Source organism: Nesoenas mayeri (genome assembly GCF_963082525.1).
Source record: "Nesoenas mayeri genome assembly, chromosome: 2".
Taxonomy (NCBI): Eukaryota; Metazoa; Chordata; class Aves; order Columbiformes; family Columbidae; genus Nesoenas; species Nesoenas mayeri.
The window spans coordinates 53,894,916-53,917,192 of record NC_137543.1 but is presented as its reverse complement, the minus strand read 5'-3'; the positions used below and the strand labels follow the sequence as shown (position 1 = coordinate 53,917,192).

The 22,277-nt window shown below is 38.5% G+C and overlaps 1 protein-coding gene across 1 annotated transcript in view; it reads right to left on the bottom strand.

The window, feature by feature from the left end:
- ARHGAP28 (Rho GTPase activating protein 28) overlaps positions 1-22,277 on the bottom strand; it is a gene marked incomplete at both ends in the record, with an annotated part of 74,188 nt that overhangs the window by 6,465 nt on the left and 45,446 nt on the right. The window contains 8 exons of the mRNA XM_080339377.1: positions 241-323; positions 1,745-1,907; positions 5,166-5,243; positions 6,562-6,653; positions 6,768-6,933; positions 10,584-10,741; positions 12,693-12,780; positions 18,083-18,300. Of these exons, the coding sequence (XP_080195503.1) occupies positions 241-323; positions 1,745-1,907; positions 5,166-5,243; positions 6,562-6,653; positions 6,768-6,933; positions 10,584-10,741; positions 12,693-12,780; positions 18,083-18,300 (1,046 nt within the window). The remainder of the gene's footprint in view (positions 1-240; positions 324-1,744; positions 1,908-5,165; positions 5,244-6,561; positions 6,654-6,767; positions 6,934-10,583; positions 10,742-12,692; positions 12,781-18,082; positions 18,301-22,277) is intronic.

Sequence of the window (22,277 nt, the reverse complement as noted above, 5' to 3'; positions counted from 1 at the left end):
ATGATGCCTGGGAGCCATTTACTGACACCAGCAGTTGGATACCTCCGGCAACTGGTTCTTGTAAAATAAATGACAGCCAGGGAATTAGAACATCTTTTCTTTTCAAGGAAATTATAAAAAACACCGATGAATACTTTTATGGTGCAGCATCTGGCCACTGACTGTTAGAAAAAAACCAGGTCTCTCATTTTAAAGTCAAAAGCACCACAGGTGCCAGGTGATAGCAAATGAAGAACTTACCTTGGCTGTGTCTCTGTTGGCTTCAGGCAGCAGCATGATCAACAGATGCAAAGCTTGTAGCTGTAACTTGATCTTGGAGATTTCTAAGAATAGGAATGATTAGTATTTTTAAAATCCCAGTTGCAATTGGTTTGTTCTAAAAACCTTGAGGTCAGCAGTTCTAGAAACACAACAACCACTGCCCATTTGAGACTAGTACACTTATGTGTTGATTATCCATAACCTTTTTTTCCAAATATAAAATCTACTTAATGAGTGGGTTTTTCCTCATCATCTTGGGTCATTGTCACACTGGGGAGACAAGTGTCTATAAAATTCTATCTCAATAGCAAGAAGACAATGGTTTTTTTGTACTAGCCATTTTCACATGTATATCATGATCAAATCGTCTTGTGAATATGAATCAAGTATTTCTCCCCTTTCAAACTGAAATGGATATTTGTTTACACAAATTTTTTTGACTAATATTACTATTTGTCCCAATCTAGCACTCTAGATTAAAATAGACCCCCTTGTCAGTTACAAAACATGATCCTGTTTTCAGCAGTTGGCATATATTGATACTGTGCAATGCTCACTAGAAGAGCTGGTGTGAAGAAGACAGAAAGAATAACTTTGTTTTTTGCCTCCACTCAGGATGGATGAGAGAGCTTTGGAAAAAAAAGTGTGTGAGCTGTGTACAGTGTATCTGTTGTAGGGAATAAAGTTATTTTATTTTGCATAGACACCTCCTTTTCACTCTTCTCCTCCAAACTGCTAAGCGAACATAGCTACATGCAGTCTGGGATCCCCAAGGAGCACACTCAAGTATGTGAGGGTTTCAGGAAGGAATCACCCCCTGTGTCTTCTAAACTAGTTCATGCAAACACTGAAAACTTGGCTGCAACCTTATGTAAAGGTCCTAAGCTTTCTGTACCAATTGGCCTAATAAATTCACCATCCTGATAGTTACACTCTGTCCTAATTCAAGTGAATTGCAATTAAGTCAATAAGTATTGCAAAGTACAACTGTGTTCTTCCTGGAAAATAAATTAACAAAATGTACTGAGGCTGAGAGGGTATATATATACTTGAAAACAAAACCCAACTGCCTGAAGCTTCCTGTGATCACATATATCTTTGTACGAATATTCTGACCTCAGCGTAAACCCAGAGAGAAATAGAATAGATCAAATAGAATATCAACTAAAGGGCAGTGACCTGAATTTACTTTGCAGAAATTTTCATCTGTGAAATCTATAATTTGTGTGAATCAGAGTCTATACATGAAAGTCATTGCTCAGCCATCATTTGCTCACAGATTTCAAATCTCACATTAACAATCTATGCTATGAGATAAATGCAGAGACATTTTTCCATTTGAAAAGGAAAGCTTGCAGAAAATTTAAATCTTTAGGCAACGCTCTGAGCCTTTTTCTCTCTCTACTTCTGAGAGAGAAAAACATGTAACATCTTCTATTACATTTTATCTAGATTAGTTCATACTCACTCCTTTTCCACTTACTTTCCACTAGTGTGATGAAAGCAGGCAGATATTCTACTGTGAAGAGGGGGCTTGGGAGTTCTCTTATAAACATTTTCAGCAGTCCTGCTGCATCATTGTTTCGTACTTGGTCCCAGTCAAATGTGTCTTCATAAAATTTTGCCTCAAGTTCTTGATGGAGATTCTGAAAGATAAAAGGAACATCTGACTTTTAATCGTGGCTTCTGACCTGGCAGTTTGAGATCACTTCCGAAATCCCATTGCAAACAGCAGGCAGGTTTACACCATAGTTAAATTAAAGTAGTCCTAAACTGGCAGCAGTCTAGGCACAGCTGTGTGGAGTTCGGAGGAGGCTGATAGATCAAGTTCCTGGGGATATTTTGCAATGCAGGCTAAATTCGGTTTGCATTAGCTAGATTTCTGCCAGTGACCTCTTTGAACCGTTTTAAAGCAAGATAATTTTGTGCGATGTCTTAGAACTAAGAAACAGAAAATTCAGTTAAACAGGATCTTTAGCACAGCTGTTCTTTTTGTTTAAAATGCTCTCCAGAGGTTTTAACCTTTAAATCACAAAGGAGTGGCATTTCTTCCAGTGAACGTACTAGACAATCTGTTGGCATCTGAGTCCATGGACCCTGAGCAAGTAGCTTTAACTTCAGGTCTTCCTGTCTTTGAAGGGTACTTTCTTTTAGGATAGTTATAATTAGATTTGATCACTTCACAGAAAAATAAAAGTATCAAAGCATTACTGTCAGAAAACATCGACTTAATACATGGCAAAAAAAAAAAAAACAAAACCTCAAAAAACCACAAGAGATAACTAAGACAGAATTGATTATACCATTTTGGGTGCTCATTTGATGCTTTTATTATCCAATGGTGGCATCTTGCTTGATAACAGAGTCTGTTCTGGAGGGTAACTAATTAAAGTTCACAAATGTGTGTGAATGGGAAATATTCAGTAAGGTTCCTTGTAGGATTTGGCTTCAAACACAGATCACTGTTTGGAAAATGCAAGCTCCTGAAAATTTTGGGGTTAATAAGGTTGAATGAGGCTATTGTAATCAAAGGATATCCATAAATAATGCAGCTTTCACAATATTACTGGCAAAACACTGCCTTATCCATAGTAAGTTTGTTGGTGCTTTTTGTGAGACGACTTATGACAAATTACGATTGTAGTTAATATTCAACTTTCGGATCATGTTTTTGTCAAATGTACTTTAATATTATACAAAAAATTTAGTCCATTCAGACAGAAAGTCTTTAAAAACTAATTCTGTTTACAGTGCCTCACATGAATGGAAGGAAATTACATATCAAATATGGTCACACATAATGAAGTGAAATGGCTGGCACAAAAGGAAATAGAAAGTCATTTAGGATTGGATATAAAATGTTACAATCTCATTTTTACTAACACATTTTACTGGTTGTAATCTGGGCTCTCTTGGCTTCCTCTGTATTCACATCCTTTGCACATAATCTATACAAACACCTGGATTAAATTCTCTTCTGGTAGCTGACTGGGGAAATGTAGAACAGAAATCCTCACCTCATGAAAATCACAAGGGGAGAGAAAACATACTCTACATTTTTCTGCTGAGAACTGGGAAAAATCCATAGAAATAGAAAGCAAGATTTTTAAAACATAAACATTTAATATATATATATGTACACAGACAAGAATATATGTATATTTTCTACACTCACCCCGCGCCCCCCTACCCCCCATATATATATATATATATATATGCACCTAGGTACTTTTAAATAACCTTTTGCAGGTATTTTTTTTTTAAACATGACTGATCCTACAGTAGACTATCATGCATTTTTGGTTCACTGCATCTTTTGGTACAAACCAGATTAAAAAGTAAAACTTGTATATATTTCTTCTATCCTTTGTTTTATAGAAGAGTAATCTTTAATCACTTCCATATGCCTTTTTGTTCTCCAAACAAGACTGAAATAAAATTGGAATGCCCTCAAGTCTGAATGTCATAATAATGTATGAAGACTTTGAAGGATAAAATCTGGATCAGCTTTGAAAAAATATTCTCTCACTGGTTGACTTGTTGGACAGACTTAAATGAAGCCAAAACTCAAATAATTTAAAACTTTCATATAGGCAGTTTAACTTACCACCATAGGAGAGTTACATATAAAGTCATATATCATAAGAGCTCTCTGGATATAGGTTGTGAATAAGAAGCGAAAAAGACACAGTACAGTATGTGCAAAGAATATGAAAGTAATTAAATTAGGTAGAGCATGGCCCTGCTGTGTAATCTCCCTGGAGGCTGGAAAAAAAAGAGATTATGTGAAATAATACCTTAAGTATTTGTATGAAAAAAATGAGGAAGCTGAAAAGTACAGGCCAAATTAGGAGCTCCCCTCTGCAAGATGTGGCACTTTGCATGGTGCTGCTTTTATCAATCAACAGAGTCAAAGGGAGCTGGAATGCTAGTGCCTATCAACGGCGCGTTCCATCTAATGCTGCTTTTTGTTGTACGGTCATTTTTTTATGATCCCTTTAGCAATCCCCAACATTATTCTTTGTGTGGCTGCCACAATGCTGAGACTTCCTGCGTCAAAAAGCAAGACTAGCATTCTTAAGGATGAGAAAGTGGGTTTGGGTTGAACTATTAAGTCATTGCTTAAACCAGATTAAAACAAATAAAACCGCCCACACCACCTCCCGACAAACAAACAAAAACAAAACAAAGACTAGGGAAAATTTAAAAAGAATTTTAAAAAAATCTGAGTCAGAGTTAGACACTACTAAGCCCAGAAAAAAATTGTTTTCCTAATTTGCCTCTGCCAAAGGCTTTCAGCTCCTGGAATCAGGTTAGTCTGGAGAAAGAATTGCAAGCATTACTGCACTGCATTCTCAGGTTATTTGGTATCAACTAGCCTGTGTTCATAGTCTGCAAATAGCCTGTGAAAATGCAGTACTTGAGGCTGCCAAACAGTGAATGCAGGCCAAATTTCTCTCACTTGGAACGTGAAATTGTAGGATCACAGAAGATAAATGAGAAATAAAATAGCACAGAGATTAAAATGACATAGAATAAGATCGTTTTCTGAAGTTCACTCAGCTTAGCATCTCTGGATTTCTGGAATAAATTAAACCAGAGGTAAAATCACAGCATTTTTGGATGACAGAGATAAACTGAAAGGGTCCCTCAATGTTTAGTAGAGAAAATCTGCATTCTGTGTCAAATCTGTTCTTCATAAAGAACATTAACAAAAGCAAAACAATAGTCTATATATTCCGTGATTTATTGGTTCCCAGGAACCAATCTGACCTTTCACTAGTTGAGACAGAAATGCCCATCTATCCACATCAGTATTTATGTGCAGCGTGCATTTGTGTGTGCTGCATTATTTTACATAGGGTCTGTGGCGCAGGAGACAGAAAACTGGCACAAGCATGTACCTTGACTCTGGAGGCAGATCCAGGCACTCGTAGAATTCCTTCAGTTTCTAGACCCGTTTCCTCAAGCTTGAGCAGCAACTGAAAAAACCCAACAAACACCAGGAAAATGCTCAGAAACACATAAAAATATTAACTTTTTTCAGTCTAGATATTCTTGAAACTAATTCATAAAAGATAAATTTATATGTAGTTTCCTATTAAAAACAGGCCAGCTCATGTATTAGACCTTCCTAATTTGTTCTCCATATTCCTGACCCCGAAAGACAGAGTGTGCAGAGTATGGAAAACTGATAATGAAATGGGCCCCTCTGTCCTTGATTTGAGACTTGGCATTGCTATAGAACAATTAACACATAAACATATTAATAAAAGTGTAGATACACTGAGTAAAACACAATGGTGTTTTGAGGGAAAATTAACCTCTGAGAAATGTTTAAGTCTTTCCCTGAGGAGCACAATGGAAAGGTCCATAGATAACATACGTTTCTGGGAACTGAGAACTCAGATTAGAAAATGATCCCAGGATATTTTACTTTGAAATTTCTGTGAACAGAGGAATAGGCTTTCCACTCTGACTCTTTATAAAAAAAATAAATATGTTTTGATTTAACATAATTCAGAACAAGTTAAATAATAAAATCATTTCCTAGCATTTATTCATACAGCTCTGGATTTTTACCACCACCTCTGTTTCCTGCCCTGGCTTTTGGATCCTTCTAATTTCCCATGATATCTTGACAGGGGAGCTGTGGAGCTGATTGCAAAATCGTGTAAATATTCAAGTCATGTCAGTCTTTCGCCTGACACTCCACACTACTTCCCCTTTTGCCAGTATTTACAGGGAAATTTGTTGTAGTTTCAAGCCCATGTAAACCTGTGCAACTGCATGTTTGCTCATGTCTGTGTACCTCCCTCCAAGAGGATGGATTGCTGGATGTCATTGTACTATCAAATGACTTACATAAATGATGTTATCTTGTTATGCAAACCTCAGTGAGGAGATACCACTTCCATTCTGGAAATCACAGCTAAGTAATACCTATGGTTTGAATTAACGTGAAATAAAAACTCCTGAGAAAATTCAACTCTGTCACTTTTGTACACAAACACAATTTTGCATGGCTCTCTAATTTAATGAGAAAGGGAAACACAAAGCCAGACATTTGCTTCCCGAAGTATGCAGTACAGTACAATATAATTACAAAAATGGAAAGAGGTTCCCATGACAGATAAAACACAAAAAAGGAGCAAATTTTGTCTCCTTGTCTCGAGGTTTTCAAACCACAACATATAGACAACCTCTAGACATCTTCAAGTCTATAAAGCCTACATCATCTTTTAGCTGATGTCTCTTTTGAGTGCCAATGTAAATGATGAAAAGCTGGGTTATACTCACTTTTTGGAAGATGAGTGGAACTTTTATTCCAGGAACCTTCTTTTGATCATTCTCCAGCAGTACGGTGAGAGGGACTCCAAATAGACCATTTTCTTTAAAATAATAACAGCAAATGTGAAAGAGGGAAAGTACAGCCTTGTACACATGTTCTTAGCTATGCTGAGTGGTGACCAGGTGGCCACCATGGGGGTGCCCCAGCACGGTACCTCGTCCTCGCACCCTCTCTGAGCGGTTCCTCTTTAGCTCCACCCCCAGTGCGTCGTAGAAGGCTGTCAGCTCAATCAGGGAGAGGTAGCGGATCTTCTTCATGTCTTCAGGAGAGAGGTCTCCAACCTCTGTCAGTCCAAATCGGCTTTTCCGAACAATGAATTTCTACAATAGAGATGAGTCACTTCTTTATTTGCACAAAAATTGCACGATATGAATCTTTGTTTTGAAAGAGATGCCCGTATGTGATAGTAAGTCATATTAGGGTAGATGTGTAACACCAAAGAGCTGAATGACACATCTACGTGTTGGTCTGGAATCCTAACATAACTTTCATCCATCTGAAATATAAAATTTAGCTTCTTGCTCATCATGTTCCCTTGCAGTTTGACTGATAAAAGGTGCTGGAGCACAGGCATTAACCTCAGTGCCTGTAACCCAGCTGGGATAAATTAGGTACGTGCTACTTAAATTTTTACTCAGCTTCGGCAGGATATAACATTTTGCTCTGCTTCTGCCTCTCCCAGAACATTTTAAAACGTTGTTGAAGTAGGTGATGCATTTGATCATGGATAGAGTTGTATATAATTTGTGTGTGTGTAATTAATCCATGTTTGCTTTGCATATTTCTATTAATTTATGAGGTCTTCTAGAAGAGTTCAAACTAAAGACCTGAGGAAAAGCCCAGAAGCAGAATCACTTAGTGCCAATGCCAACCTGCCAATTTACTGGTACTTTTCATTATTCAAGAAGCATTTAGGCATAGAAACAGGACTCCCAGCAGCTAAGAAATAATTTATTCAAGTAGACTTGAACTAAAGGATACTTAGTAATTTGAGGGCATGTGAAGATGTCTACATATTTTAGAAATTGCAGTGTCATGGGCTAGAGCCAGGAATGTTGTGTCATGACAAAAGCATTTGTACCAGTGTCAAAAAGAACAAATAACCATCAGTTTTTGACATAGTTGTTAGACATAATAACAGAGCTAGGGTAAAAAACATGCTTTTCAAAGAACTGTGGATCTTTGGTATTGCATTTAAAAAAAAAAATTAATTGTAATTTAATCCAGTAATTGTTAGTCAGAGGTATAAATAAATAGCATTACAAATCTTCTCCTCCCTTTAGGGAACTGAGTGGAAACCCAGCCTTTAATAATGTTTTGCTTCTGGAGATTTCAGCCCAGTCCTCTCTTTTTATAAATAAATTCAGACTCAATAGGTTTAACCCATTTTTAGATTAAGCCAGTCAAAGAGTTTAATAACAACAACAACAAACCCTGAACAAACAAAAAAAGAATTAAACTTACACAAGATTTCAAAAGTAAGAGATGACAAAGCACATCTAGATCATGTATGTTAGGACTTCCTAAATCACACTACACATGGTCTTTCAGTAGGAGTTAATCATAATTGGGGGAGAAGGAGTGCAGTGAGTGGAATAACTAATTTACATACTGTCTGGGGCATTTTAGTCCAGAACCTTCCCTACCCAAAATGCAGCAATTCCACTGTTACCCTTATGCTGAGATTTAATAATGTAACAAAAGCTACATGGAGGATAGTCTTCTGAAGACACATAAAATACTAAAGAATATCTATGCATTTTGGTTCCAGTGGTGCAAAAAGTCCAAAAGCAGTCAAAGCACAATAAATCATGATGAAAATAAGATAAAAAAAAATCACACAGTATACTTATATTTCCTAAGGGGAAAGAGAACAAGTATGATTCCCAAGAAAAAATGACAAAGACTCCAAATCTAATTACAAAAGATAACTAGAATAATTTTTCATGGTGGCTTGTTGACTCCTAGGGTCACTGTGATGTGATGCAGTGATAACACAAGGTTTGGGGCTTAACCTCTGTCTTCTGTCTTTTGTCATAATTTTCCAGTGGTTTTTCTTACAAACAGTGGAGTCACAATACACAGCAGTGAAGGAGGCTGTGCCATCCTGAAATTAGATTACTAGCATTTTGGCTAAGGATCTTGTCTGATACTATGTGACATGTTGTTTCTATGTAGAATTATACAGTGTACTAAGACAGGCCTGAAATGCTTACTGAGTCTTAGGTCTGTAATATCTTCAACCAAGTCACATTTATCATGGCCCCACATTGAGGAAATTGCAAGCAGTGCTATGCAGACAGTGACATTGAGTTGGCACTTCTGGGAGCTACAGGGGACATGCTGTTTTATGCTACATAATCTCTCTCTATGCAGCTCAGCATATGCCACTCATGAAGTTTTTACATTGACGTGTCAGACCTGCCCTGGAGAAAGTATGATGTTGTGTAGACTTCAGTCTGACCCTGTTGGCCCACCTTGGGTATGAAGATACGCTCCTTCAGAGCGTGGGTGACTGGTCACTCTGTGTAACAGAGCAAGAGATGATTTCTTTTGCTGGGGCCCAGTACAGTCTGAGCCATCAGGAGGAAAAAATAAATACCATGAGTGGCAGCAGATGAAGTAAGAGAAATGCCAATGTTGACAGCTACGGCTGTTGACTTTATTCAGAAAGTCTCTGTCTGTGATGACCTGGCACATAAAATTATGTCCTGCATGCAGAATAGTTCATTGTCAGCATAATACTAGCCTTTTCTAATACTAATCAATTTTGCATCCACAGCTCCATGGTGTTCAGTGTGGCATCTTCCCTGTTTGTTACCAGTTTCCCTGCTCTATCAACTGGAAATTGAGTTGTAGCAGAGAACAATTTGCATGTGTGTTTTTGTGTATGTGTGCTGTAGCTAAGGCTGGGTTCCCGGGCTTGCTATTGGTATTACATGGTGTAAGAATGAACCTCTGGTTTGACAAAATCGTGATGAATACAGAGATATACTTACTCTCCAGAGGACACCAAGTTATCCCCGCCACAAAAAACCCAGACACACTAAAGCACAGGGATTTCACACCAGTGTAATCTACTTGCTGTCTTATCCCTCCTTTCAGCAGGGAAGCTTACTTCTGCATCTCAGGTTCTTCTTCCTTGATGGTGTCTGACAAGGACAAATGGATAATTCTTGGAAATTGCAATGTTTGGATAGCCACAATTTCAGATTAGTTCAGGACCTCAGGACATCATAACATTCAGGAAATACTTCCAAATAATTTACAGCTATTTCATACATTTCACTAAAAAGGTGGTATCTGAAGCATAAACCTAATGCTTCAGTTTTCAGCAATGGAAGTTGTGAGGGCTGATGGAAATAGAGAACTGACTTCTTTGACTTCAAGAAATAATTCTACATAATGACACAACTGCTCAGTGTATGCCTGGTCAGACGATACAATAAATTTTCTTTTAACTATTCATGTAGTAACTCCCATAGTGTAATTGCACTGATTACTAATTGGAGACAATCAGTACTGCTGCAGGACCAAGCCTTGCTTTCCCCCTTCGTCTGTGAAGCAATTTTAAATCAATATGTCAACAAAGGCAGATAATCTGTGCGGGAATAAAGTAGGAAAGCAGACCAGTAATGAAAATGATTGCTAGTTTTAGTACCAGTAACCGGCCTTCATTTCTATGTGAAAAATGTGTGGGTGAAGCAATAGTTGTAGACTGAGTTACACATATTTATCTGTGATGGGTACAAGTGAAAACCAGGCTTGGATATCCAGTTTAGCTTTCATGCCTCTCTGGGAATCAGTCACAAGTGGTAGGCAGGCACAGTGGGCGGTCTCTATAAAGCACACACAGCAAAAGACACCTAATGATTCTTAACGGACTCCAATGTGCTGGGGATATAAATCAGGAAATTACCGGGTTTAAAAAAAAAAAAGAATTGAGGAAATATGTCAAGAACAAACTTACAGGCAAAGCAGAGTCTTCCTTTTTGAATCTCTGGTTTTTCGGCCATTCTTGGGGTTTTGGAAGGACTGTGATGGATTCTGAGAAAGAAACCTCATAGGAGAGCTCTTCTGTAATGGATGAGCTGCCTTTATCTAGTCCACAGTCTAGACAGCTATTAGCTGAAAATAAGGGAAACTATATATGAATGCTGGATGAATGCTTGCATTTAGTACAAAGACATTAAAAAAAATGAACCAAGATGACAAAAATCTTGAGAAAGTAATAAAGGAAGTGCTTCAAAGAGGAATTTCTGTGTAAACCACAGCATGTTCCTGTTTTGTCTGGAGGAAATAACCTCTTAGAAATAAAATCCCTATTTTCATTTCAGATTATTTAACTTGTTTCTTTTCATGAGAAAGATTGTCAGGCTCAAACTTCCTGTTTATCAGGAATTATCAGGTTTTTGTACTCCATCCTTGTCTACCCAGGCCAGCAAACTGTGTTGGCACTTGTCTAATGAACAATTAAAATAAAAGTTCCTGACAGAAAAATGCTGTTGACACAGTTTCTCACATCACTGTTGACTTATTTACAATCGTAAGATATTGCGTATATGTTTTGTATGCTCACATATATTTCTCACAGTTGCTAGTTAGGAGTGTAGCACCAAAACAGGACTAAATGTACAACCTTCCAGTTTGAAAAATACTCTGTCTGCTGGAATTTCTGGTAGATATTGTAAAATGACTTATTGTTCTACTCTAAAATTTAGTCACTCAGTGAAAGTAGTGGATGCCTAAGGAAAATTTTTGGAATCAGTGCAATCAAGTGCAGAAATGCCCTATTGTCATGGAGTCCAAAGTGTGATAATATTTCATAACTTCCAGTGTTGCCGACTTTCATGATTGGTCCCTCACATCTCAGAACAATTTTACATTTTCCACTACTGTCCAGCTCCTAGACTCATGCAATTGGAACAGAATAATAATTTTTATTGAAAGTGAGGTAAAATTTCAGCTCCCAGGACTGCAAGAATGTTTACTAATATGACCCAAGTGCATTCAAAAGCCATGGAAATCAGAAAGTCAATCAAAAAGCATTACATGTTATATAAACATGTGTGGGCCCCATGATTTTTAAGTCACTGAATTTACAGACACCGGGATTTAAGCATTTTTTTGCAACACCCTTTGTTTTGCCAGCCTTTGTTTTGTAAGTCTTGCATGAAAAAGCTAAGTGTGCTATTAAGTAGCTTCTGAACTGTGGCCTTAGATGTTACCTAATGGCCAAGATGTTGTAAGATGTTTTCCATCTCTCTTTCTATCCTTGGACCTGGGACCACAGACCATCCACAGTGTCCTTGGCAATTTGGTTCCCTATCTGTTCTAGTACAACTGCTTATGGAGCAGAGGTATCAGTAGAGCAGCGAAATGAACGATTTTTGCAACCGAGAAAAATGTCTCTGATACTATATTCAGATGTAAACATCTAAGAGATTAATTTTGAAACTTGGGTATTATTTCCCTTTAGGTAAGCCCTGAACAATGGTGATGGGAAAAGCTAAAAGATGGACATTTTTGTGGAAGGCTGCTGACAGTTATCCAGGCACTTAGTAGAACAGAGCTATCATTTTCATTAGCACTGTCTGTCACTGTCAGGGCAAAGAGTTTAAGGGATGTCCAAAATAACACCATTAGTAGATCAGAATAATAGGGCAGAACCAGAAAAATGATAATTTTTTAATACTACAGTTTCTGCAGTACTGGAGAAGAAATGTGAACGAAATACACTTCTTTCTTGTCATGATTTGCAACAAGGAAATACACTGCTGACGTATTTTCAACAAATTCTGCACCTTATTGTTTAGAGGTTATTTTTACATTCCCAGCCTTGCACTGATCAGTACTTTTATACACTGATGCCTAAAGGGCAGCGGTCTGTGTCTATACAACACTGGTCTTGAATGGGAAACTTTGGTTCCTGCATGACAATAAGCTGACAATAAATATATATGCAGCACAGCCCCAACACAGAAGAGGGGACTAACCTCAGAACCACAAAATGATCTTTCTGTCTATCATTTATTTTCCAAGGAGGAAGTGAACACTGGTTACATGTTGGCATACTCACAGCTAACTGATTTCCAAACTGGCTTCTGCCCAGGAAGCTGGATACCATTAGAAGGAACTGGTGACACTGGAACTGTCTCAAATGTGGGCTGATAGGCAAGGAAAAATGATCAGACTGCAGTGAAGGTAAACGTCTACGGACAGAAACTGCTATAGTTCAAGCAACAGCATATTATTCTCAGCTTACACTCTTTTGCCAAGTTTAAACAACGTATTTGTGATTCGCCAGAGTACATTTTTCATAGCTGAGCCTAAGAATTAATCTTCCCCAGGCCACGCAGATTTGGATCATGTTGAGGTCAGTAATATTGCAGCTCACTATAGCTAATGAGTCCTGTTCTATATAATGATCCAAATTAGCTAAGTAAATTGCTGAATGTAATCATAGCAAGTGAAAGGTCCTTGTCAAATTGTAATCCATCCTGCTTTTAATTATTTAGGCCACAAATCTTTCTGAGGACTCTCCGACACATCGGTCATCCACTGCTCCCTAGCACCTGTCAGAAATCAGGCTATTCACAGTCTTTTAAGATTTGGACACTAGCAAATTATTAATGGACAGATGCCCTGCCATAGATTGTATAGTAACACTTTTTATCAGTGAACTGCAAAAAGAGGTTTTTGGGAGAAAAGTCCTATTCTATGGTCAAATCAATTTCTTTCTGCTCCAGAAACCATTCTGCACTGTGTGAAAATGTGGCACAGCACAGAAGGGGCTGTGAAGCCCAGGGGGTGACTTTGAAGCACTGTCATGTCTCTTGGCAGCTGAGTTTTGCCCTTATTCTTGGAAGTTTTAGGATTTGTTGTAAGACAAATCTGAGTGCGCATATGTACATGGGGCAGCAACAGCTCATCTGCATGTTCTTGGGTAAAAAAAACAACTAAAAAAACCCACAACTAAACCAACAAGAAAAAAAAAAGTAAAGAATTTTTTAAAAATGCTCTGAAGAGTACTCAGTGAAAATTAATACAATGCCCCAAACCAGCCTTGTATTTTTTTCTGCTGTCCTTTGCATCCTGATGGGAACCCTTCGGGCTCTCTCCTTCCCAAAGCTGCTACCTTACTCCCAAGCCTGATGGAGCAGCCCCCAGCTTCCCAGCCAGATCTTCAGCCCAGGTGAACCCAGTGAGCCCACAACAACTGCACTTTAAATTGCTAAATCAGCTGTTCATCAACAAGCAGTAATGATTCAGGGCAGAAATTTTGTCATGCTCATTTTTAGCCGAGGCACAGGAGCAGCATTCAGGCTGCTGAAAAATGTCAGATGTTTAAAAGACAGGCAGCTCTTCCAATTGGAAGCCTGAAATAGTGTTGCAGGTGTTTTATTCAGTCCTATCCTCTGAGCTATTTGGGTAACAAAGTCAAATGTAACAAGAATAAAATCTCTCCTGAGAGAGTCCATTCAGTGGCCTGCAAACTTGATAGCAAACAGGATTTGAGTCACATAGACTTCCTTTGCCAGAAAACTGTAAGCACCATTGATTTTTTTAAAAGGAGAACTGTAGGATGCTTTTATGATAAAATCCTGTAAATTTTACACAAAAGGCTTTAGGACATAAAAAATCAAGATATATTTCAAGTGGGAGTATGGAAGTGGAGGGGACGGTTTAACTTGCCTCAGTAGTTTGGGAAAATCAACCATAATAGTAGTTATTCTCCTGCTTAAGATCCAGATGGAGATATATTAATGGTAAACATTAGCAACTTGCTCATCTACTTTCACGACTCAAAATGTCTGACCCTGCGAACAATATTCAGAACAGATTTACAGTGAGCCAAATTTATTAAGGAAAAAGTCCCTCCAGCCTTGTTACACAGGTGAACTCAATAAGGAGGCAGCTGCAGCAGCCAGTTGTGGTTGAGTGGAGGGACCTGACAGCACCCTCTGCCTTGCACCCAGCACTGCTTGCAGGAGTGTGCAGCTGCTCTAGCTTGTGGTAATTGAATATTGTGAACCATGTACCATATTAGGGGTATCTAAAACCATCATATTTTTGGTCTCTTTTTTTTTTTTTAGTAAAAAAAAGAGATTAAAAAACTTTTGAAACTTATCTCTTAATGAATGTGACAGACCAAGAGTCAAACTGTGTCCTTAACTAAACTGGGACAACTTTATTCATGTGGCTGGGGCTCCAGCGAAGGCAAGGCTTTTCATCTCCTGATTTCTGACTGAATGTGATTAATTAGACAGTTCTCATTATTTGATACTAAAAATCAGAGAAATATTTACTGTCACAATGTATGCAGGAATTTCCAATGGGAAGAGGAAACCAGAAAAGCAAGGAAAAGATGGAGATGAGGTAGGTAGTTCTTTAGTAGCTACCCTCATTGTAGAAGATGTAAAAGCAAATCATTGGAGCACCAAAGAGATCAGAATCTATTGTCAGAGGGGGATAGATTTATAGCTCTGGTCAGGATACGGGTTGCCCATGCTTTGAATATATTCATATTTCCAGGCACTGTCATCACAAATGCTTTTTCATGCAAATAGCTCTGGGTTCATTAGTGATCCTTCTTTAATTAGGACATGATATTCTCATGCACTGCTCAAGTAAAATGCTCCTAAAAATCTTGAAGAGTTTTAGCTGATCACAGCACACAGGATTGGGCTGTTAATGAGCACAATGCTTCATTTCCTCCCTCTAGTAATAAAATCAATGTTCCACCCCACCATTAGGATTCTGCTGTTGATTTTTCTAGGCTTTGAGCAGTAGCAGAGCCAACAGCTTCTGATGGAAGCAGTGGGGTACCAGCAGTAAGGCAAATCAGGCCACTGTGATTAATAAACCATTCAATTTAAATCCCCGTAGTGTGACTGTCAGTCGAGCCTGCTGCGTATAGACCTGTCTGAAGCAGAGCAGAAGCACCTCAGCTAGGGGAGGCTACTCCACCAGGCCATCACTCTCCAAGGGGCAAGGTACCACAGGTGCTGCATTTTGCCCCCACAGATCAGAAATATGGCTTAATTTCATTTCAGTCCACTTGGGCTGTTGAGGGAACAGTCCTGCCCTAAGGGCATGGACCTCAAGGTGGGATGAGGGAAAAGCATCCTTTGCTCTGTATTGACTCACACAGAAGTTGGCCATCAAAGCAGTAGCAGTTTCAGAACAAATAATCTAGGGCAGATCTGTCTCTCTGTCTCCGCCCCCCCCACCTCTGGATGACAACTATTTGTGCCCCTTCAGTGGTCCTCTAAATCTCATCTCAAGTAACCCCAGTGATCTAAAAACCTTTTCTCTCATCATTAGGCAAAGAAGAGAGTAATCCATGTGACCCATTGCTTTAGGATCTTGCTTAGGTTGTTAGGAAGAGGATGTAAATCTGTCCTAATGAGGAGGATTATAGAGTGATGTGAAGCAATTAGACCTGTTTTGCTATTTGCAACACATTTACTTCTTCCCTTCCCAACTAAAAAGCAGGGCAGGAAAGCAAAAGTCCTGCACATCATTTCAAGCAGTCTTTTTACCAGCCTCTCTTCAGCAGCTAAGCTGTAAAAGATTTGCCCCTCTCTGTTCTCTGTTGCTCTTCTTTTTTGGCTGGGTAGTTTTTATTCCAGATCACTTTCCTAAAACGATTCATTACAAAGATTCACTAACAGCTCTAGTGCCATGCCTAAAGATGTTCTTCAGCTGACACTGTCTTAAAAGGGCTGCTGATGGAAACCTCAGTTCGGGACACAACAGCCCCACTGGAATGCATTTGCCCCTGAGGAGCTGATAATTAGGATTGACTTCCTAAATCCCATAATAAGCAGCAGAGATAGAAGCAATCAATAGGAGATAGGTCAGTGGGAATGCCCAAAGGGTGTTGGGAACCTTGCAGGCTTTTAAAAACACAATCTGTTTTGCAGTTTGTTGGAGGGAGGGGAAGGTGTGCTCTCCAGCTGTATTTGTGTATCTGTCTTTAACATTAGGTAAGCTTCCTGCAGAACTGTGTATTTTTGTGGGAAAGAAGAATTAGAAGTCTTAATTACTTTTTTAGTCTTATCTTTCAGACTTTGACAATGCAAAACTAGTGAGTGCATTGAATTTCAGAAGAGGTAAAAAAGTGATTTGAAGGGCAATGCTTTGGAGCTCCTCATTCCTTTAGCATGTAAGAAACAGAGGTGAAAAAGAAGCAGATCAAAACCAGATCAATAAGATGACCAGCTGAGAGAAAGGGTACAAAATTCATTTGGCTGATGGAAATTTGTTAGGAAACTTAGGCTTTATCATAATTTTAAAAAATTTTTAACACATTAAGGTTTACAGATATTGAAATGGGAGAAGTATGCTAAACTAATAAGAAGTGCCACCAGCTTATTAATGTTCATGCAAACATGCCTGATGATTTCTCATGCAAGAAAGTCTGCCCACAGTAAACTACTGGATGTTTCTGGATATATTTGCAAGATGTTCAAAAGAGCCCAGATACCTAAAGTGGAGATGAATAAACTAAGTTCCCAACTACTATGTCTGTGTAATTTTAATATAACTATGCAGCTACAATTTTGTTTCCCTTTTTTTTTTGTTTGTTTGTTTTAAATTCAACCAGGATGCCAAGCCTTGAGGAGAAAGTAGGAAAAATAGAAAAGGACAAAACAATTTCATTACAAAAAGAGGTTTTTTTGAGTTTTGTAATGACAAGAACTTTAACATTAATTTCAAAGGTGAGCTTGCAAGCTTATTGGTGACTCTCATTTAAGATACCATGAGTGACATATGTAAAGTCATGCATGTTGCTTTGACCATTGGACTAAACTCACACAGTTGACTGCATTCACCAAAATCAAAATGTGTAGGAATAGGAACTGACACATTTAAGGCTATCCTCAGGGAAAAGCGAATCAAACCACCAAAGGCAATGCTCATTTCTGAAGCCATGAAGCAAATGAACAATTAATAGATTTTCATTTGCTACATAAGTGAAATGTAACTGCCAGTATACCAGTTGCAATAATGCCGGCAGGTGTTTAATAGCTTATGCATATTCGAACCTCAGTTGCTTCATGTGAGAGGTTTTACTTCACTGCTGAGACTGCTGAGTAAATAGCAAGTGTCCCCAGAAGCCAGCAAAAATTTGAATAGCTGCCAAGAGTAACTCACCAATTTCCAAAAAATAAGGGAGTAAATGTTAGTCTTGATAGGAGATTGCAGGAGGAAGGCTGGCAACAGGTACAACATTATGTTACAGGTTAGTTGCAAAACTGTCTTATTTGGGTTCTTCCTTTCCTCTAAAAATGCAGTAAATACAGCATTAAAAGTCTGGACTTAGTGTCATGTATTGCTACTGGCTGTCTGTACATTGTCAGCAGAAAAGGGTTCCTGTCTGGTAGAAGCTTTGATGAGCTACTCACAAAATACATAAAATTTAAGCTCAGAAACATTCAGTAAGATGCATTAGCTACTTACAGAAGAGTCACTTGTGCCAAAGATATCTCGCACATCTCGGACTGTGTGCTTGTTCTTCTTCCTCAGTGTCTGAGTGTAGGTGTTGTACCTCTTCTGTACTGCAGCAGCTTGAGTTCGGGTCAGAGTGGACAGCAGGGCTTGGCCATCCTCCTCTTCAGCTCCTGAGATCAACGTTGATAAACCTACATCTTGCAGCCATTCTGCCTCCAGCTCCCCTTCTGTGAAGGAAGAAAGCGTGTTACCAGGCCTAGCATGGGAGAGAGAGGGCGCTAAGAAAGGGAGGTGACATGGTGGATCACTGCCTTGGCCTTTACCTCAAGAAGTCTCCACTTCCAATCTTTCTTAGGCCACAAGTGTGAGTTAAGTTAGTTTTGTCAACATACTGTCAACTTTCAGTTTGGTAGTCTCTGGTGAAGAAGCCTCACTGAGAGAAGCGTAATGTCCACCTAGTCAAATAACCTGTTTTGAAAAAGATGATTAAGAGCCAGAGCTGCTCACTAAAGAGCAAGAGTCATGTAGGGTAGGCATCAAAGAGGTCAAGTAGGGGTGAAAGATGCAGAAATAGCTCCTTGCATGCTAGCTATCATCCTGATTTCTAATAATTGAAGACTAGCTGGCACTCCACACCTCAGCATTTCTTGATATCTTGTTTAGTGACTAATATCTTCTTGAACCTTGTTCAACACCTGCTTCTCAACTGGTTCAACACCCCAGCTGGTTCCATAGTGAAATTATGCATTGTGTGAAAAAGTATTTTCCTTCCTCTCTCTATTGGACATGGGGAAAGCATCTGGCATCTTCTCACAGAGCCAGCCCTACAGCCTCCCCCTACAACAACCTTGCCATGCAAAGCCAATACAGGGTTTCAGCTTGTTACCTGTTACATTGAATGAATATTCCCTGTCACTGTAGGACAGGCAAAAACTCCCAATCTACCTTCCCTAAACCATTTAGTAATTTCGAATTTTACTGTCATTGCCTTTACATTTGTCTGCTTTTCAAAGTGAACAGTCATAGTCTGTTAAAATCTCTCTTAACATATGAGGTTTTGAGGGCCTTCATTTTAGTTCTGCAAACAATCCTAGTTCTTGAGACATGACAATAATTGCATTCCAGCTTTGACTGAAGAAAAGGTGTTACAAATAAATATGTCAAACAGGAAATTGAATAATTTGCAGTGTGTTCTGTAAGACAGCTAGTCAATGCACCGATTGTTCTTGTCCCAGCACTGGCGTTAATGGTGGGCTGGTATTTCCACTCTCCCTTTATTGCCTCTTTTTGACACCAGAATGCAGGCAGATTGATAGATACCAGTTTGCTGCACTTTGGCAGTTAGAGACACAAAAAGAGAAAATTACAGGGCTGGACCATAGGGACAAGTGAAAGTATCTTACATATGTGCCTTCACTGACTTTGTTGTTAACTGCTTGGTCTCTTTACAAAGCTCTACAAAAAATACCTGCTTCTAAAACCATTGCTCTGTGTTAGATGGAATGTGACCAGATCTGTATTCTGGGAAACAACTTGTGTCCCCTCTCATCCTTTCTGTATTGACAAGCTGTTCCTTTACCTCCTTGAAGTGACGATTCTTTTGTCATCCTCACTTCTTTCTAACAAGGTCTCTTGTAATTTCCTTGTGCCACTGGTCTAGCCACATGCATTCATATTCCAGTTTCTTAATTATATTCATTTTGGTTTTTGTGCTGATGTATGATTTCCAAGAATTTAGTTTTTAATCAAATTTGGCTTTCATGATGCTGTGAAAAATAGTAAAGCAGACATGAAATTGTGCCTCCTTACCAGCCACCCCTGTGACTTGTTTTCTCTGGCTTTTGCTCTTTTCCTGTTCCAACCACTCACAAACAATACACTCAGAAATAATGACAATAACCAGAGGAGTAAAACTATCAAAGAGAAGGAAATTCTGCATTAAAAAAACCCCTCAAAAATTTATGATACATAGGTTTAAATAAGGGCTAAAAGAAAAATATTTCATTTTACAAAACACTATTTTTATAGTGGTAGCTACTTCTATGGCAAAGTCTTGATACAGTGTGTGATTCTGCTCCACCAAAAGAAAAACAGATAATCGAGAGGGTTCCCTCTGGTTGGTAATTCTCTTTTTTTCTAATAGAAATTGCTAGGAAAAAGGTGTGCCTTTCTTTGAATTTCAGATATAACCTCATATAACTCACAGCATCCCAGTCTTGTAACCCAAAGTGTTAAAGCAGTTCTGTATATCACTGCCATCTTATTAATAAATACCCCATGACTACTTCTTCCTCTACATTTTTGTCCATTGTATCACTCGTTATGATCTTCTGGTGTTTCTTGACCATAGTTTCTAACATCAACAGAGTAAGTGTGCTGATGTCTCCCCCTTGCACATGTGGTTTGTCAAAAAACAACATCGTGGTTTCAGCAGTGTCACTGGTGCTTGGCTTTGGCTTCCTGCTTAAGGATTCTGCATCTCTTCCTCTCAGACATCTCAAAACTGTGATGAATATTTGTTTTTATTTTGCCTTGAGGACTTCCACATTAATTTTAAGTGTTTCGATTCTTGGCAAAGAATATCATCCAGTTAGGTGCTTAGTAGAACACACTGTTATTTCCAAGATTTATAATCCCAGGCCAGATATATTCCTGAAGTTAATAACTAGGACAAGGACTGCCTAGTTGTGTGTGAATGTATGCAATATATATGTGTTTAAAACAACAGTGGGAAGGCAAATGAAGCGTAGAGATGTATTACATTTTACCTTGCAGTCTCATTTTTAATTCAAGACAGGGGAGAAAAAAATCAATGCAATGTAATGAGGTGTAATTAGACAAAGGGTAACATGGGAGTGCAGCAGAGTTTGCACTGTTGTGAAGATTTAGCTCAGACGTGATGAAACTGATGGAAAAATTTCTGAGAACACAGCAAATTGGCTCCTATATTGCCTTGTCCTACTAACTTACCTGGCTTAGGAACTCATAGATGTATGACATTCTCTTGACTGTGCAGACAAGTCAGGAACACACAGTTCATGCTGATAACTGCATGAAGGAGATGCTGAGAGGTTCACAGTCTCTTTCTGGGCTCTCCAAGCTAGAGAGCATGATCAGACAGGAATTTTCCCAATATGGTTAAAATGATTGAGGTAGATTTATTTTCTGCCTTCTCATAACAACAGTTAAAGTTCCGATGTTAAACCTTCATCTATTTATATATGAGACCACAAGCCAGGACAAAGAAGTACAATCTGCATTTAAGCTGCCAGATCATAACTATCATAGCAGACTGAGACTTCTGGTGAATGGAGGTCTTCTCCTTTTGCTATCCAGCCCTATCTGGAACTAGTGAGAGGGAAGTGTTCCCATAGAAATGGTACATGGTCAGAGCTAGATACAGCTGTGTGGGATACTTATCATGACTGGTTACATATTGGGTTGCTTAATAAAGTAGCACCCTTTCCCGCTTTTCACCCTTTTTCCTGGTAGCAGAATTAATGACATCCCTTTGCACATCAGGGTAAGAAAAATACATCATCAATCATGTTAATCATTTTATGGAAAGAATACAGCGTTGTTTCAAATTCTATCTCTAGATCAGTAGTTACCAAACTAGTGGCCATGACCCACAAAAGGGTTGCAGCAGTTATCAGTGGTTCATGACTTAGGAATAAACTTGGTTTCATCCTATAGTAACACCTGGTATTTTGTGTTGCACAATATAATGCATTTGTAAATGGGGTCATAAGTGGAAAAGAAAAATGAGAACTACTGTTCTAGATGTTATCAAACCACCTAACACAAAACTGCATTGCAACAAGCTGGTGCAGACTATTACGAGCTTTTCCAAATACATTACAAAAAAGGAGAGGGGAAAGCATTAAGGTAACAGGAGGAGGTAGTGACACATTCAGCATAATGATGCAGACATCTGAATGATGTAGACATATATGTATTCAAACTTATCTCTAATCTGTCCTTGAATTGGATCTAAATGGGTCAATCTCAGAGAAACAGGCAGTTACTAAATTTCTGATAGTGCCAAATGATATCTAACTAAAAACTGCTTCAAGACTTTCATAACTTCTGCATTATATCCTACCAAAAGCCAGGAAATTGAAAATGCCAGTATACTAAATTAACTTCTTGGTTCTTTTGTATGTTTTAATTTAGTTTATTTCATGCTGGAGATGAAGTTTTC